This window comes from Mesoplodon mirus (genome assembly GCF_964341445.2).
Source record: "Mesoplodon mirus genome assembly, chromosome: 15".
NCBI classification, from domain to species: Eukaryota; Metazoa; Chordata; class Mammalia; order Artiodactyla; family Ziphiidae; genus Mesoplodon; species Mesoplodon mirus.
In genome coordinates this window covers 31970738-31989085 of record NC_138991.1, presented here as the reverse complement: position 1 = coordinate 31989085, position 18348 = coordinate 31970738, and the positions used below count along the sequence as shown (strand labels likewise).

General features: G+C 39.1%; 1 protein-coding gene across 3 annotated transcripts in view; it reads left to right on the top strand.

Moving 5' to 3' along the window:
* Window positions 1-18348, top strand: part of USP42 (ubiquitin specific peptidase 42) — a 43030-nt gene that overhangs the window by 14254 nt on the left and 10428 nt on the right. For all 3 annotated transcript variants that reach the window (XR_014291519.1, XR_014291520.1, XM_082600363.1), the window contains exons 4-12: window positions 8252-8362; window positions 10036-10138; window positions 11066-11133; window positions 11847-11917; window positions 13000-13082; window positions 15246-15357; window positions 16366-16506; window positions 16693-16793; window positions 17892-18045. Coding sequence is in view for 1 of the 3 variants with exons in the window: in XM_082600363.1 (XP_082456489.1) it covers window positions 8252-8362; window positions 10036-10138; window positions 11066-11133; window positions 11847-11917; window positions 13000-13082; window positions 15246-15357; window positions 16366-16506; window positions 16693-16793; window positions 17892-18045 (944 nt within the window). In the remaining 2 variants the exon portion in view is untranslated. The remainder of the gene's footprint in view (window positions 1-8251; window positions 8363-10035; window positions 10139-11065; window positions 11134-11846; window positions 11918-12999; window positions 13083-15245; window positions 15358-16365; window positions 16507-16692; window positions 16794-17891; window positions 18046-18348) is intronic.

Here is an 18348-nt window from a genome sequence, read left to right as displayed (position 1 = left end):
AAAAAATCACTCGGGTGTATTTGTGTGGGTCTATCTCTGGGTCCCCTATTCTGTTCTGTTAAGGTGTGTAACTGTCCCACAACATGGTTGGTCTTTGTTATTGTAGCTATATAATAAATCTTGATATCAGGTAGAGTGAGTCCATCCACTTATTCTTTTTCAAAATTGTTTTTTTCTATTCTGGTTCCTTTGTCTTTCCATATAAATTACAGAATAATCTTGTCTATATGTACAAAAAATATTTTTGGGATTTTGATAGAAATTTTGTTAAACCTGTATCTCAGTTTGGGGAGAATTGATGTCTTTACTATGCTGACATTTCCAGTCTGTGGATGTGGTATGTCTCTGCATTTACTTAGATCTTCTTTACTTTGTTTCATCAGTGTTGTGTAGTTATCAACATGTTTGTTTTGTGAGATATACACCTAATCCTTTTATTTTTTGAGGAATTATAAGCATCATTATATTTTTAATTTTGGTGTTCACATTTTTATTGCTGGTATATAAAAGTACATTTGATTTTTGTATATTGACCTTACTGACTTCACTTAATATTTCTAGGCTTTTTTTTTCTTTTGGGAGTCCTTGTATTTTTCTACGTAGAGAATCATGTCATATGCAGATAGGGACATTTTTACTTACTCCTTACTGATGTGTATCCTTTATTCCCTTTTCTTGCCTTATTTCACTGGCTAGAACTTCTAGCAATATGTTGAATAAGAGTGATCAGAGCTGACATCCTTGTCTCATTTCTGATCTTAGGGGAAAAGCATTCAGTTTGATGTTAGCTGTAGGTTTTTGGTATATCCTTTTTATCAAGTCAAGGAAGTTCCCCTCTATTTCTTTCTTTCTTTTTTTTTTCCTCTTGTTTTTCTGTTTTACTGATTCCCGCTTTTTATCTTGAATGAGTGTTGATTTTTGTCAGTAGGTTTTTCTGTGTCAAATTGATATGATCATGTGAATTTCTTCTTCAGCTTATTAATATAGTGGATTATACTGGTAGATTTTCCAATACTGAGTCATCTTTGTATCTCTGGAATAAACTCCGTTTGGTCATGATGTTTATTTTTATATTTTGCTGAATTTTTGTTAAGGATTTTTACATGTGTTCATGAGATATGTCGGTCTGTAATCTTCTGTTTTTGTACCACCTTTGTTTGGTTTTGCTATCAGGGTAATACTAGCTTTATAAAATGAATTTGGGATATGTTAACTCCTGTTTTTCGGAAGAGATTGTGTAGAATTGATGTAAATTCTTATTTAGTGTAGAATCCATCAGTGAAACTATCTTGGCCTGGAGATTTCTTTTCTGGGAGTTTTAAAATTGAAAATTTAATTCCCTTAATAAGTATAGCGCTATTCCAATTATTTTATATTGGGTGGGTTGTAGTAGTTCACTTCTTTTGAGGAATTGGTCCATTTTTCCAAAGTTGTCAAATTTATGTGTGTGAAGTTATTTATAGTATTCCCTTGTTATCCTTTTGATGTCTTCAGGGTTGATATCCTTGTTTTTGCTTCTGATATTGGTATTACTGTAAATTTCCCTTTCAACACTGCTTTAGCTGTGTCCCAAAACTTTTTTTTAATTAATTAATTTAGTTATTTATTTATGGCTGTGTTGGTTCTTCGTTGCTGCACACGGGCTTTCTCTAGTTGTGGTGAGTGGGGGCTACTCTTTGTTGTGGTGTGCGGACTTCTCATTGCGCAGTGGCTTGTGTTTTTTGCAGATCACAGGCTCTAGGCACATGGGCTTCAGTAGTTGTAGCATGCAGGCTCAGTAGTTGTGGCTCGTGGGCTCTAGAGCGCAAGCTCAGTAGTTGTGGCACACAGGCTTAGTTGTTCCACAGCATGTGGGATCTTCCCGGACCAGGGCTCAAACCCATGTCCCCTGCATTGGCAGGCGGAGTCTTAACTGCTGCACCACCAGGGAAGTCCCTGTGTCTCCAAACTTTTGATATATTGTCTTTTTATTTTCATTCAGTTCAGTATATTTTTTAGTTTCCCTTGAGACTTACCCTTTGACCCATGGGTTATTTAGAAGTGTGCTACTTAGTTTCCAGGTATTTATAGACTTTCTTGTTATCTCTCTCTCACTGATTTCTGGTATTTTCCATTGTGGTCAGAGAACACACTTATTATGATTTCAGTTGTCTTATTTTTTGAGGTTTGTTTGTGGCCCAGGATATAGTCTATTTTGGTATATGTGCTGTGAGCACTTGAAACAAATGTGTTGTTGGGTGGAGTGTTCTATAAATGTTGATCAGATCTCATTGGCTGTTGGTGTTGTTGACTTCTTCTGTATCCTTGCTGATTTTCTGTTTAATTGTTCAATCAATTGTTGACAGAAGGATGTTGAGGTTTCCAACTCTAGTTGTGGATTTCTCTATGTCTGTTTTCAGTCCTATCAGAGTTCAATTCATGTATTTTGCAGCTTTGTTGTTTGGTACAAACACATTTGAGATTGCTTTGTCTTTTTGATGGACTGATCCTTTATATAATCTCACTTTCTCTGGTAGTTTTCTTTGCTCTGAAGTCTACTTTATCTGCTACTAATATAACCATTCCTGCTTTCTTTGGGTTAATGTTTGCATGACATATGTTTTTCCATCATTTTTCTTTCAGCCTGCTTGTATCATTACATTTGAAGTGAGTTTCTTATAGGCAGCATATAGTTGAATCATGTTTTTAAAGCTGCTTTGTTAATTTAAGTCTTTTAATTGGTGTAATGTTTATTGATATTTAAGGTGGTTGTTGATATATTACGACTTAAGTTTGTCATTTTGTTTTTGTTTTCTGTTCTGTTTTTCATTTCTGTTTTCTTATCTCTGCCTTCCTGTGGGTTATTTGAATATTTAAAAATTTGTTTTTTTTTAATGTTTTTGAGTGTATCTCTTTATACAGTGTTTTTAGAGGTTGCTCTAGGTTTGCATTATTTATACATAACTTTTCACAGTCTACTGATGTTGTTATTTTACCAATTCAAGGGAAGTGTAGAAACCAATTCAAGGGAAGTGTAGAAGGGAAAAGTTATCATGTAATTAAATATTTCCTCACATACATTTGGAACCACATCAGACAGTGTTATGATTTTTATTTCAACTTTCACATAATTTAGAAAACTCAAGAGAAGGAAAGCCTATTGTATTTGTCTGTATTTTTGATTACCATGTTTTCTTCTTCCTTCTTGATGTTCCAGGGTTCCTTTTTTAAAAAAATTACTTCCTTTTTGTTTAGAGAACTTCCTTAAGTCATTCTTTTAGGGTAAGTCTACTGGCAACAAATTCTCCTTGTTTTGCTTCATCTGAGAATGTCTTAATTTCACCTTGATTCCTGAAGGACATTTTCACTGGGTATAGGATTCCAGGTTGACAGTCCTTTTCTTTCAGCAGTTGAAAATTATTCTGCTACTTCCTTTGTCTTCCATAGTTTTTGATGTGAAATCCATTGCCATTCAAATAGTTTTTCTCTTATAGGTAAGGTGTTGTTTTTTTTTTTCACTACTTCCAAGATTTTTTCGATGTCTTTAGTTTTCATAAGTTTAATTGTGATGTGTCTTGGCATAAATATCTTTGTTCTTTTTCCTGTTTGATGTTTGCTGTGCTTCCTGAATCTATAGAATCATATCTTTTGCCAAATTTGGGAAAATTTCAGCCTTAATTTCTTATAATACTTTCAACCCAGCCTTCTCTCTCCTCTCCTTCTGGGATTCTGATAGCATGTGTTAGATATTTTGTTAAAGTCCTAAAGGTCCCTGAGGCTCTGTTCATTTTTCTTTCCCAGTCTGATCTTTCTGTATTGTTCAGAGTAGGTAATTTCTGTTGTTCTGTGTTCATGTTTACTGATTCTTTCCTCTGTCAGTTCCATTCTTCTACTTAGCTTATCCACTGAGCTGCTTACTTCAGTTACTGTGTTTTTCATTTCTAAAATTTCCATTTGGTTCTTTATATCTTCTATTTGTTGAGTTTTTCTATATTGTTTTATTTGTTTCTAGTATGTTCATAACTACCTGTTGAGGCATTTTTATCATGGCTGCTTTAAAACTTCTGTTAGGTAATTCTAACTTACCTCCTATCTTAGTGTTGGCATCTATTCATTCATTGTCTTTTTTCACTGAGTGAGAAATTCTTGGTTCTTAGTATGATGAGTGATGTTCAGTTGAAACCTGGACATTTTTGTGTTATGTTATAAGGTATTGGATCTTATCTAATATGTGTTTTAGCTGGCTTTCTCTGACACCATTCTGGCAAAGGAAGAAATATTAGGTGGAGATAGAAGTCCACGTTCCCCACGCAGTCTGTTGACACCCAGGGTTGGGTTTGGGGCTCCATGTTCTTCCTGGGTGGGGGTAGGAGTTTCTTCTCCCCACATGATGTCCACTGACACAGCAGTGGCTTTTTACCACTGGGTGATAGTGAAAGTCCTGATTCTGACGCTACCCACTGGGGAGTTCGAGGGTTGCTTCTTTCTTTCTTTTCTCTTTCTTTTTTCCTTTCTTTCTTTTTCTTGCTCTCTCTCTCTCGAGGTATAATTGATTTACAATATGATATGTTACAGGTGTACAGTATAGTGATTCACAATTTTTAAAGGTTATGCTTCATTTATGATTATTATAAAATACTGGCTATAATTCCCTGTGTTGTATACTATATCCTTGTAGCTTATTTTATACATAATAGTTTGTGCTTCTTAATCCCCTACTCCTGTCATGCCCCTCCCCCTTCTCTATCCCCACTGATAACCACCAACTTGTTCTCTGCATCTGTGAATCTGTTACTTTTTTGTTATATTCACTAGTTTGTTGTATTTTTTAGATTTCACGTGTAAGTGTTATCATACAGCATTTGTCTTTCTCTGTTTGATTTATTTAACTTAGCATAATAAGGAGGGATGCTTCTTTATTACTGAGTTTGTGGGTGGAAATCCAGGCTCTTCATTTGATCTTCACTGACATTGTGGGACGGGGGTGTGGTTTGTTATCACTCAGCATGGATGAAAGTTCCCATTCCTAATTTACCTTTTCTAACACTACCCCAGTGGGTAGGTTGGGATATAAGTGGAAGACTAGGCTCCTCACTTGGCCATGGGTAGGTGTGGCACCACAGTTTTTCTGTGTGTTTGACTAGGGTAAAGCAGTTTTTGTAAGTTTTCTGCCTTGCTAGGCTGCCCCTTTCCTGGTCCTTTGGCTAGAGATAGCAGGCTTTCATTGTGGCTTTGTTCCCTCCATTTGTTGGTGTTTCCAGGTCGGTGGCTTCTTCAGCTCCAAGTCCTGGAATATATGAAGCAGAAAGAAATCCCAGGGAACTCACTGCCATGTCATTCCTTGGGTTCTGAAATTGCTAGCTTGTCTTTCACAGCTTATGTTTGCTTCATATACAATGTCCAGGATTTTTTGTTGTACTTAGTGGGAGGAGTAGGGAAAAGTACCACTAATCCATCTTCCAAGAAGTGGAAGGTCTCATCTTTGGTTTTGAAAGATGTTTTCATGGGGTATGGAATTCTCTGTTGACAGTTTTCTTTTAATACTTGACAGATGTTACTCCACTGTCTTCTGTCTTGCATTGTTTCTGACAAGACGTCTGTTGTCAGTTTTACCTTTGTTCCTATATACATAATGTTTTATTTCTAACTGCTTTAAAATTTTTCTTTTTATCACTGTTTTAAGTAGTCTTTTGTTTGGGGTTTGTTGAGGTTGTTAGATCTGTAAATTTACTGTTTCAGATTTGTATACCTTTCAGTCATTTAAAAAAACTTCTATTGTTATAATTAACATAAAGTTAATTTCTTTAGTGTACAGTCCTATTAATTTTTGGGGGGTCAGTTTTACGAATTTTAATACAGGTATAGGTTCATATAAACCACCATCTCAGTCAGAATACACAACTGTTTCGTCACTCTAAAAAAACTTCCTTGTGCTGTCCCTTTGTATACAATCATTATTTCTTAAAATATTTGTTCTGTCTCTTCACCTTCAGACTCCAATTACATGTACATTAGGGACAACTGGACGTAGTCCCACAGGTCACTGATATGCTTAATTTTTGTTGTTATTTTGAGAGGTTTTTTTTTTTTTTTTTAGGTTTGTGTGTGTGTGTTTCATTACAGATAACTTCTGTTGCTAAGTCTTCAAGTTCACTAATCTTTTCTTTTGTTTCTAATCTGTTATTAATTTCACCTGGTGTGTTTTTCATCTCAGAGATTCTACTTTTCCTCTGTAAAGTAGATTTGGCTCTATTTCCATATCTCTCCTTAACATGCTCTTTTTTCTACCTCGAGCATAGAAATTATATATATATTTAAAAAATGTCTTTTTTAATGTCCTTATTTTTGAGTCTTATATCTGTGTTATTTTCAGGTCTGTTTCTGTTTATTTGCTCCTTGTTATTGGTCATTTCTGATCTTTCCGTGCCTCATCTTTGAGTATATAACTCAGTTGTACTCTTCAATTAGAATTTTATGTTGTTGCGTACTGGATTTTCTTTTTACTCCTATAAATATTTTTGAGCTTTATTCTGGGGCACAGTTATGTTAATGGGAAATAGTCTAGAACTTTCCTGGTGGTGCAGTGGTTAAGAATCCACCTGCCAATGCAGGGGACATGGGTTTGAACCCTGGTCCAGGAAGATCCCACATGCCATAGAACAACTAAGCCTGTGCGCCACAACTACTGGGCCTGCGCTCTAGAGCCTGCGAGCCACAACTACTGAGCCCACATGTTGCAACTACTGAAGCCCGCGTTCCTAGAGCTTGTGCTCCACAACAAGAGAAGCCACCACAATGAGAAGCCCGTGCACTGCAAAAAAGAGCAGTCCCCACTCGCCGCAACTAGAGAAAGCCCACGCGCAGTAACGAAGACTCAACTCAGCCTAATAAATAAATACATTTTTTTTTTTTTTTAAAATGAGGGCTTCCCTGGTGGCGCAGTGGTTAAGAATCTGCCTGCCAATGCAGGGGACACGGGTTCAAGCCCTGGTCTGGGAAGATCCCACATGCTGCGGAGCAACTAAGCCCATGAGCCACAGCTACTGAGCCTGCGCTCTAGAGCCTGTGAGCCACAACTACTGAAACCCACACATCTGGAGCCCATGCTCTGCAACAAGAGAAGCCACCGCAATGAGAAGCCTGTACACTGCAATGAAGAGTAGCCCCGGTTCGCCACAACTAGTGAAAGCCCGTGTGCAGCAGCAAACACCCGACATAGCCAAAAATAAGTAAAAATAAAATAAATAAATAAAATTTTAAAAAAGGAAATAGTCTGGACCTCTTGAGGCTTTTAAAGCTTTGTTAGGCAGGTCTGAGCAGCCTTTAGTTTTAGGCAGTTTCTTGACTTCGGTGTAATTGACATTTAGGACCAGGTAATTCTTTATTGTAGGGGCTGTCCTGTGTTTATTGTAGGATGTTGAGCAGCATTTGTGGGCTCTACCCACAAGATGGCAGGAGCACCGTTTAGTCATGAGCTAAGAGTGGTTTTCATTTTTTTTAAAAGTTGTTAAAAAAAATGCAACAGAGACCACTGTATGTGGCCAAGAAAGTCAGAATACTTACAGAGATTTTGAACCCCTTGTACAGGAGACATTCCTTTACTGTTTGAGACAAATGGTAGTATAAGAAAAAAAAATCTTATTTTTTCAGTATAGACAATAGTTAAGAGCACCAGCTTTGAAATTAGAAGGGTATGATTTGAGTCCAATTATGTGTCTGCCCCTTAATAACTATTTGACTTTGGGCAAATTTTTAACTCTCTGAGCCTTATTTTCCTTTCTTGTAAAGTAGAGCCAGTATATACTTATCACTTAGGTTTGTTGGAGAATTAAATGAAAATGAATAAAAGTATATAGCTCAATACATGACACATAGTAACTGTTATTCTTTTTTTTTAATATTTATTTATTTGGTTGCGCTGGGTCTTAGTTGCAGCTTGCCAGCTCCTTAGTTGCAGCTTGAAGGCTCTTTAGTTGAGGATTGAGGGCTCCTTAGTTGCGGCCAGCGGGCTCCTTAGTTGTGGCATGCGACCTCTTAGTTGTGACATGCGAACTCTTAGTTGCGGCATGCAGGTGGGATCTAGTTCCCTGACCAGGGATCAAACCCAGGCCCCCTGTATTGGGAGTGTGGAGTCTTAACCACTGCGCCACCAGGGAAGTCCTGTAACTGTTATTCTTATTTCAGGAGTGTGCCCGTTATTTATAATACCCCTTGATGTATATATAGAGTCATATTTTGCTAATTTGGAGGATTATCATCTGTTATCTTTCAGGTCATGCAGAAGGATTTTGTATGATGTGTACAATGCAAGCTCATATTACCCAGGCGCTCAGTAATCCTGGGGATGTTATTAAACCGATGTTTGTCATTAATGAGATGCGGCGTAAGTATCCTCTATAGTAGTTTATATTAGTATTTGTTAGCTAATTGGTCTTAATGGTCTAACTGGTAAATGATGAGCTCCTTGTGTATTACAACAAACAGTTTATTGTATATGTATATGTACTTAATGAATAACAGGTTTTTAGTAAACTATTTACTATATAAACACATTTTGAAACCTAAAGTAAAAGATGACAATATAGTAAAGAAGGTGGTATTCAGTTTAATATATAAACACATTAAAAATTTTTTAAAATTCAATTTATTAATAAAATCATTGATAAGTTTTACAGTGTTTTTCTCAGATATTTGGATTTCTATGCTAATACTAACTCTAATATTGTCCCACAGGTTTCTTTAGTTTTCAATTAGTTTTAATTCAGTGAATGAGTATTACACTATACATAGCTGATGGGAATTATCAAAATAAAGTTAATTATACTTTTAAAGAAAATTTTATACTCATAACTTAGCAAATTTGTGGATAGATTTCAGTTTTTCTATACAATTTTTAAATGACTTTAAAATTTCCTCTTGAATTGTAATGATCCTGATAGGTCGCATGAAATATTTTTATGTATGTACTTTCTGTATGTTTTTTGCAGTAAGCTTTTACATCATCTTAATTAGCTGAGCTGGAATAAAAAATGCTTGCAAATAAAACAAAAACCTAACTCTTAATCTGGTATCTAGCTGGGTAATTATAGGGGTGGATAATTACACACTGACAATTTATAATCTTTTTGCCTAAAAAGCTGCTGAAGATAAAGAGGTATTATATTGGCCCTTGGTACTATTAACAGGCCAGATTAGACAATGCAAAAATTTTTTAAACATTGTAGGATCCTGGCACAATTTTAGCCAGGGGTGATTTTGTTTGTTTAATTACGTGTATATATTACACACACACACACACACACACACACACACACACACACATATGGCAGGCATGTCTAATATTTTTAAACTTAGTCTTTAAGAGAATGTCACTGTGTGTATATACATACATCCATGAACATACACCGCCTGCTAACTCCAAACATATATGGTTGAATAATGAAATTGTCATTTTTGTAGGTCAGAACTGGTAGAATATTGGCAATTTCATATGATTCAAGTTAATATATATTTATATATATTCATACACATTAAAATTCTATGTATATTGTTTATACTTTTGTGTTGTTTTTCATTATTACGTAATTTTGTCTTGCGGCTGTTTAGTCAATTAGAAATAGGACCAAGATGATACTCAGTGGAGAATATAGTATGTTCTCTAGGTTATTGGGATAGAATTTAGATAGGTTCACACGTTTATGTTTTACATGGATTCTCTCAGGGAGATCTAGGGCCAGATTTAAGATGTGTGCACTGACATAACATTTGGGACAAAATTTTGAAACAGTGAAGCCAAGGTTGAATTTACTCAGGTATCATTTTATTGCTGAAGACATAGAGTCTCTGGGCTCTCAGAAACTCTAGCCCATGTGGACTTTTAATGGTCTAAAGGGCCTGTCCTAGCTCTTCTCAGGGGAGCTTATTAATGCTGTTTCCTCATAAAATAATTATCGGGTATTTTCTAACCAACGTATTGACATAAGATGTAACTTTGGGGGGAGTACAGCCTGGCCTGTCACGTGATGATAAAGCTTTGTCTTTACTCGAACTTTATAGGCATAGCTAGGCACTTCCGCTTTGGAAGCCAAGAAGATGCCCATGAATTCCTTCAGCACACTGTTGATGCTATGCAAAAAGCATGCTTGAATGGCAGCAACAAGTGAGTACAACACAGCATCGGTAAACCCCCATTCCCACCCCCTGCCCACCTCGCTGGCTCACCAGAACTCAGTCTAGCCTTTTACGATGGGTGTGCAGAGCTCTCTTTTGGCCTCAACTTTTGACTTTGCGCTGCCTCTTCCTCAGGTGATTGGCATTATTTTCAAATGGTTGAAATTTTAAAAGGTGTGCTTACTATAATAATTTGGATTTAATAACAGATGTCAGGACATGAATATTGGTCTTGACATCATTTAATTTCTGAGTATCATCATCCCTCTGCAGGTCAAAACTAACCACTTCTCCTTTCTTGTGTGCCAACGTTTTCTGAGTTGATGTCTAGGCTTTGAAATCTGTATTTGTTCCCTGTGTCTTTCTCACTCTGGTCAGTTACCAGTTTCTGCAGTTTCTTCTTTAAAATCTAAATGTGGGCTCAAGAGGAAGATTGGAGAAACAATTAGATAACAAGTCCTAACCCACTTGCTATTGCCTCAACACACCCAGCAAGTCTCCCATTCCCTTCCCACTGCCACCAGCACTGCCTTGGCCAGGCTTTCCTTGTCTGGATGACAGTAGGCTGCAGAACAGGGGGAAATGCTCTGTGTTCCCTGCCTTCACTGGCAAGTCCTCACACTCGGTGTCACAGTCCTGCTTTAGGGTGACTTCCTCTTACTACTTGCTTCAGGGCCAGATTCCTGACTTAATTTTGAAGTCCCTTCTTAATACCATGCTACCTCTTTTCCTGCCTCACCCCAAACCCTCACTGTGTTCTGATGAGGCAAGGCTATTCTCTGGCTGTCACACATACTGTGCAGCTCTGCTGTTTGAATTCTCATTCTTTTATAGATGTACATGCTTTTAAAATCTGGTTATAGCCTCTGTCATTTTTGTAGAACTCTTCTCTCATTTTACTGTTTGACTTTTTCAGATTAGACAGACACACCCAGGCTACCACACTGGTTTGTCAGATATTTGGAGGATACCTAAGATCTAGAGGTAAACTCTGTTTAAAGTTTGATAAGTGTGATACAGTATGTGGTTTAAAAAATGCAAAGGATAGGGTTAATAATGGCAAGTGTATCTCCCTTCCAGCCCAGACTCCCATCCCCCATCCTCAAAGGCAGCCCCTGTCCAGTTTGTGGTTATCCTTCCAATAGTTTCCTGTGCATGAGCAGACTGGCTTCTTTTCACATTGGAAACCTTTTTACATTTCAGCACATATAGGTCTAACAGAGTCTTTCACAGTCGCAGCAGTATTCCATTTATTTTAGTTCCCTATCAGGGAATTTTTAGATTGTTTCTAATTTTTGTTGTTGTTACCATCAGTGCTTCATTGAACATCCTTGTATACACATGCCTTTACGTCCATGTAAAAGTGTACATACACAGGATAATTTGTTAGAATCTCCTTATCAAAGGGTGTGTTTATTTTAAACTTTGACTCTGCCATGTCGCTCTTCCAAGAGCTGATGCCAGTTTACACTCCAGCCAGCGGTGAACATGCATCACATTCGTGCCTCTCACTGTGTAGTAGTAAAATTGTTTGCCCAATGTGATAGAAGAAAAAAGTACCTTGTGTTTTTTATTTTGTGATAGTATTTATATGTTCTGTCATTTCAGTAGTTGGTATTGCCATACTGATTATACTTTACTATACTTATACTATACTGATTATACTGATTATCCTTTGCGTTTTCTTTTTATTTCAGTCAAATGTTTAAATTGCAAAGGTGTGTCAGATACTTTTGATCCATATCTCGATATAACATTGGAGATAAAGGTAAGTTTGATAGTTGTTGTGGTGGTGAAGTTAAAAAAAGTCAGTCATACTTTATGTATTTATAGTTCACTTATAATTTAGACTACACTTGTTAGAGAATATAAATTGAAAAATTTAATATGCTAGGACTTTATTTAGAGGAGATTATTTAAGCTTTGTATTAGGCATCATAAAAAACTTAAAACGTTTAATAATTTTATTACCCTTTGACTTAATCTTAATAAAACCAGATTCTGATGCCTATATTAGCCAAATTTAGGTGGTTGTTATTCTTTAGATACTGTTTTGCTTCTTGCATTTTCTAAACTCCTATTTTTTTGTTGTCTTAAGCTTTTGTTTTTCTGATTACAAGTGTAATACATACTAATGATAAAAATGAGAAACATTGGGCTTCCCTGGTGGCGCAGTGGTTGAGAGTCCGCCTGCCGATGCAGGGGACGCGGGTTCGTGCCCCGGTCCGGGAGGATCCCACATGCCGCGAGCGGCTGGGCCTGTGAGCCATGGCCGCTGAGCCTGCGCGCCCGGAGCCTGTGCTCCGCAATGGGAGAGGCCACAACGGTGAGAGGCCCGCGTACCGCAAAAAAAAAAAAAAACATTGCAGAGACGCGTGGGATCCTGTCCCTCAGGATGTACTCTTGTTAACAGTTTGATATAAACTGCTTCCAGAGTATTCGTTTACTGTTTATAAAAATGAGTTTATACCTTCAGTCTGTTTGGCCACTTCCTATCTTCATTGCATTTTGCTTGGGTCTTCTGTGTGTTGTGCTTCAGCCAATGTACATGCCTGATTCCTTGCTGGTAGATACTTCATTTGTTTCCAGTTTTATACTATTTTAAATAATGCTGCAGCAAGCAACCTCTTCACATATTTTTGCTGACGTTAATCTGCTCTTTTTTTTAATGGGAGGGGAAATAGCTTGTTGGGTACATGTATTAATATAAAACTGAACATCATAATGAAAGAAGATTTTCTTTTTACATAAAAATTCACATTTGCTTTTATACTTTCGAGTCGTCTTTTTTCTTTTTCCTAACAAGCGGCAATGAGTGGTAATGTGGTGTTGGTGCTGCTCTGTTCCCAGGCTGCTCAGAGCGTTAACAAGGCATTGGAGCAGTTTGTGAAGCCGGAACAGCTCGATGGAGAAAACTCGTACAAGTGCAGCAAGTATGATGGGTGATGCTGGAGGCCGCATGGGGGGGCGGGGAGGCTTGGTTTGAAAGGGTTCGGTGTGTCTGCGTAACCCAGGGCTAGATTCCCGTTACCGTCAGGGAAGACTCTGGGTCACTCTTCCCCAAGGGCCAGGGCACGCTGTGTCTCCGTGTTTACACTCTTCAGAGAAGTGCACTGAAGAATGGGAGATGGGGCCTCGCTCCTGGGGAGGTGGGTGGGAATGGAGAGGTAAGGTCATCCACTCACCACAGGCTAGCGCTGCTGCGTGTGAAGCTTGGCTGTGGCGGCGTGTGTGTCAGAGCAGCACTTACATGGACTCCCCTGTGTGAAAGGGTTGGGGTGGGTGGGGAGTGACTTTCTCCCAGAGCAGTTCAGGGTCTCTCTTAACTGCTGGCTGTCTCCCAGGATTAGGGGCAGTATCTGCTAGAAACCTCGAATTTAAGTTATTCTTTAATGTTTCCCCATCGAGTCAAAAGAGCCTATTTTTTTTTTAAAGGGGGGCAGTGTCTTTCTTCCTTCCTTCCTTCCTTCTTTCCTTCCTTCCTTCCTTCCTCCCTCCCTCCCTTCCTCCCTTCCTTCCTCCCTCCCTTCCTTCCTCCCTCCCTTCCTTCCTCCCTTCTTTCTTTCCTTCTTTCTTTCCTCCCTTCCTCCCTTGTTTTCCTTCTTTCTTTCTTTCAAGATTTATTCATTATTTATTTATTTAATTTATTTTTGGCTGTGTTGGGTCTTAGTTGTGGCATGCAGGATCTTTCATTGCGGCTCACAGGCTTCTCTCTAGTTGTGGCGTGTGGGTTTTCTCTAGCTGTGGCACACAGGCTCCAGGGCACGTGGGCTCCGTAGTTGTGGCGTGCAGGTTCCAGAGTGTATGGACTCTGTAGTTTGTGGCACGCGGGCTTTCTAGTTGAGACGTGCGAGCTCAGTAGTTGTGGCGCACGGGCTTAGTTGCCCTGCGGCATGTGGGATCTTAGTTCCCTGGCCAGGGATCGAACCCGCGTCCCCTGCATTGTAAGGCGGATTCTTTACCACTGGACCACCAGGGAAGTCCCAAGAGAGCCTATTTTAAGAAAGCTCTGTTTCATATGTTTTAAGTAGATTTTCATTTTAAGTCAGGTAATACAGCTAAGCGTTGTTATTGAATATAGGCAGACTTCAGGGATATCGCGGGTTTGGTTCCAGACCACCACAATAAAGCAAATCTTACAATAAAGTGAATCACATGAATTTTTTCGTTTCCCAGTGCATAGAAAAGTGATGTCTATGCTATACTGTAGTCTTAAGTGTGCAATAACATTATGTCTAAAAAACAATGTACAGACCTTCACTTAAAAATACTGTTAAAATATGCCAAAATAACTAGAATAGGAACATCAAAGATCACTGATCAGGCTTCCCTGGTGGCGCAGTGGTTGCGAGTCCACCTGCCGATGCAGGGGACACGGGTTCGTGCCCCGGTCCGGGAAGATCCCACATGCCGCGGAGCAGCTGGGCCCGTGAGCCATGGCTGCTGAGCCTGCGTGTCCGGAGCCTGTGCTCCGCAACGGGAGAGGCCACAACAGTGAGAGGCCTGTGTACCGCAAAAAAAAAAAAAAAAAAAAATCACTGATCACAGGTCACCATAACAAATATAATAATAATGAAAAAGCTTGAAATATTTCGAGAATTACCGAAATGTGACACAGGGACACGAAGGAAGCAAATGCTTTTGGAAAAACGGTGCCAGTAGACTTGCTCCATGCAGGGTTGCCACTGACCTTCAATTTGTGAAAAATGGAATATCTGCAAAGGGTAATAATTAACATGAGGTGTGCCTGGGTTCATTTTGTGGGGTATCTGGGCTTAGTTTTCACAGTATTATACCAGCGAGTTTTTCAGTTTGTTTTCCATTGAGAGAAACTTATATTAATCTAATTATGAAAATATCAGTGACCTGTCATACCTGACATTTCAGAACTGTCCTTTTTCTTTCATGCTAATTAAGCAGTTTCCCCCGTACTTTAAATTTTAATATTTTCACTGTTGGTTGAAAAGGGTGGTATTTCTCATCTCATAGCCTTCTTTTGGAAACTTAATTTAGAATGTTTCAGAGGAATAACAAGGGAAAGATGAAGAAAAACCCATGTTAATCTTCTTAAACATCTGTTTCTGTTTTTTTCCAAGGTGTAAAAAGATGGTTCCAGCTTCGAAGAGGTTCACTATACACAGATCTTCTAACGTTCTTACACTTTCTCTGAAACGTTTTGCAAATTTTACTGGTGGAAAAATTGCTAAGGTATGTAGATAATATTATTAATAACCGTTTATGCTGAGCCTTTCAAGGCTTAAGTGTCAGCAACTAAATTGAACAGTTTTATTATCTGATTTTCTAAGTTCTTCCAGCACTTGGTAGTAGAAAAAAAGTCAAAGAATTGAGCTAGTAGTTTGGTATGTGTGTTTATGAGTGTGTGTGTGTTTTTCTATATCCTTTATCTGGCTAGACTTTCTGAAGATAAATTATCTTCATTTGGGCTTCATAGTCAGTGCAGGTGACGAGTGGCTACAGGGAGTGAGCTTGTGTCATTTGAATCCAAAGAGGGTTCCCAGTCAGATCTTGCCATTCTTTCATCAGAGCTTATTTTGTTTATTCATTTGTTTTCTGACTGGTAGTGTACTGAATTTTCCCATTTTCTTCCCACTTTCTGGAGATTGAAAGTGGTCAGAAATCCAGTAACATGCAAAAGAAATCTGTTCCTGAATTGTTGAAAATAAAAATAAGACTGTCTGGGGGCTTCCCTGGTGGTGCAGTGGTTGAGAGTCCACCTGCCGATGCAGGGGACATGGGTTCATGCCCCGGTCCGGGAAGATGCCACATGCCACGGAGCGGCTGGGCCCGTGAGCCATGGCCGCTGAGCCTGCGTGTCCGGAGCCTGTGCTCCGCAACGGGAGAGGCCACAACAGTGAGAGGCCCGTGTACCGCAAAAAAAAAAAAAAAAAAAAGACTGTCTGGACTCTCAAATCCAGAGTTGTGATTGTTACTGTCTCCTTTGATGGATTTGGAGAATTCACTTACTGTGGATCCTTATTTGTTTAAAGGAAATAAAGAATACAGTGGGATTGCATTAAACACACTTAGGTTCAGGTGTGCTCCAGGTTGATTCTGTCTTTTGAAACGAGGTTCAGTGTGCTGGTTTTCTGCCAGAACATAGGGTGCAGTGCTCTGGGGTCTCCTGTGCCCGTGCACATGGGATGACCTGCACCTTCAGAAATGACGTTCCTTTTTCCTCTTTCCATTCCTTTGTAGGATGTGAAATATCCTGAATATCTTGACATTCGACCATATATGTCTCAGCCAAACGGAGAACCGATCATTTATGATTTGTATGCAGTACTGGTACACACTGGTTTTAATTGCCATGCTGGACATTACTTCTGCTACATAAAAGTAAGCTCTGTGGATTTTGCTAGTAGCTATTTTTACAATACACTGTAAGATAGCCCTGGCATTTTTGGGAGGAAAGGTGGGGCTTTTACGGTTAAAATATGAAAGCCCATTTTTCTTACGTCTCTGGATTGGTGTTCCCTATTTACCTAATTGTATCTAATATCTCTTTTATTGGCTGTTTTGCAGGCTAGCAATGGCTTCTGGTACCAAATGAATGACTCCATCGTATCTATCAGTGATATTAGATCGGTACTCAGTCAACAAGCTTATGTTCTCTTTTATATCAGGTATTGTCAGGAAAGCAAATTTTCATCTTTTCTGTTATGTCATCTCTCTTCCTCTCATCAACATATTTAAATTGAGTATTGTCTGTTTAAGCAGCATCTCGGTGGTGGTGTTCAGTGCGGATCATGAGTTTGCTTTAGCTCCCAGCTCTTCGGCAGGTTAATAAAGAAACGTGCAGAAGAAGGGGAAGGCCGTAGTCTCAGAGGGTGGGCTGCTGCTGCTGGTGGCAAACCGGGTGGGCCGGGGGCCTGGGAGGCAGTGAGCGGAGGCCTGGAGAAGGGGACTCTTTGAGTACCTGGGTGTGATCACCTCTCAACCACTGAGCACAGGCAGCCAGCCACCTCCCTGGGCCAGCCTGGGCCAGCACCAGCACCCCTGCTGCTGCTGCATATTCTGACTCGCTAATTCCATTTCTGGAAATGTAGGGCCTTGGAGCAATCTGATGTGTGCTCCAGTGTATTCATTTGTAGTAGCTGGAAATTAAGAACATCATGAAATTTCCATCAATGACAGAAGATCATGTAAATTGTAGCATATCCATATGATGAAATACAATGCAGCTGTTAAAAGTGATTTTTATAAAGCTTTTTAAAATGATATGAGAGAGTGCTCCATATATGGAGGAAAAGCAGTTTGAAGTTGTACACACTGATACTGAAGAACTCAGTATAGGCTAAAGCCTGGAGGAAAATCCACTAAATCTGAATAGTAGACGCCTCGAAGCAGTGAGGGGAAGCACAGTGTTTTTGTTTGTTTCTAACTTTTCAGGATATTACAGATTTTTCTACAATGGTATGTATTTATAATTAGAAAAATAGAAATAAAAAAGAAAAGAAAAATAGCTTTCAAAAAATTAAAAAGTAAAGAACAGTAGCTTTCAGATAGTGGCATCCTCAGAATACACAGTTCAAAATACCGTTTGCCCAGTGACCCTGTTATCATCTCCCGATCTGAGCACCCGGCGTTGGCCTGGACTGGATGGGGACCCTGCGTGTAGCTCTGCGCATCGTGTCACCTGTTACCTGAGGGTGGGGTGTACATGAATCTCTTCTGGGGAGATGTCCCATATCACCTTGAGCACTGTCACTCTCTGTCCCCAGGTCCCACGATGTGAAAAATGGAGGTGAACTTACTCATTCCGCCCATAGCCCTGGCCAGTCCTCTCCCCAACCGGTGATCAGCCAGCGGGTTGTCAGCAACACACAGGCAGCATCCGGGTTTATCGGACCACAGCTTCCTTCTCACCTGGTGAAGGTAACGTTCCACGGGTAGAATGTCATCCTGATGTTCATCTTTCCAGCCCTCTAGTCAACATTGCAGTAGTTGTCATGACCTCATCTACAACTGAATTTCTTGTCCAAAAAGTTTATTCAAGCTGTTTATTATATTTCAAATATACAGAAAATCTCTGAGTATGAACATAATGATCAAGAAGAAAGTCTGGTGTAAGTCTATTTAAATGCTAGAGATTTTAGCTCCCACCTTGGACTTCCATTCACTTAATGGATTAAATATTTGGGGATTCTTGATTAATGCTGGCCTCCAAGAAAGTGATGC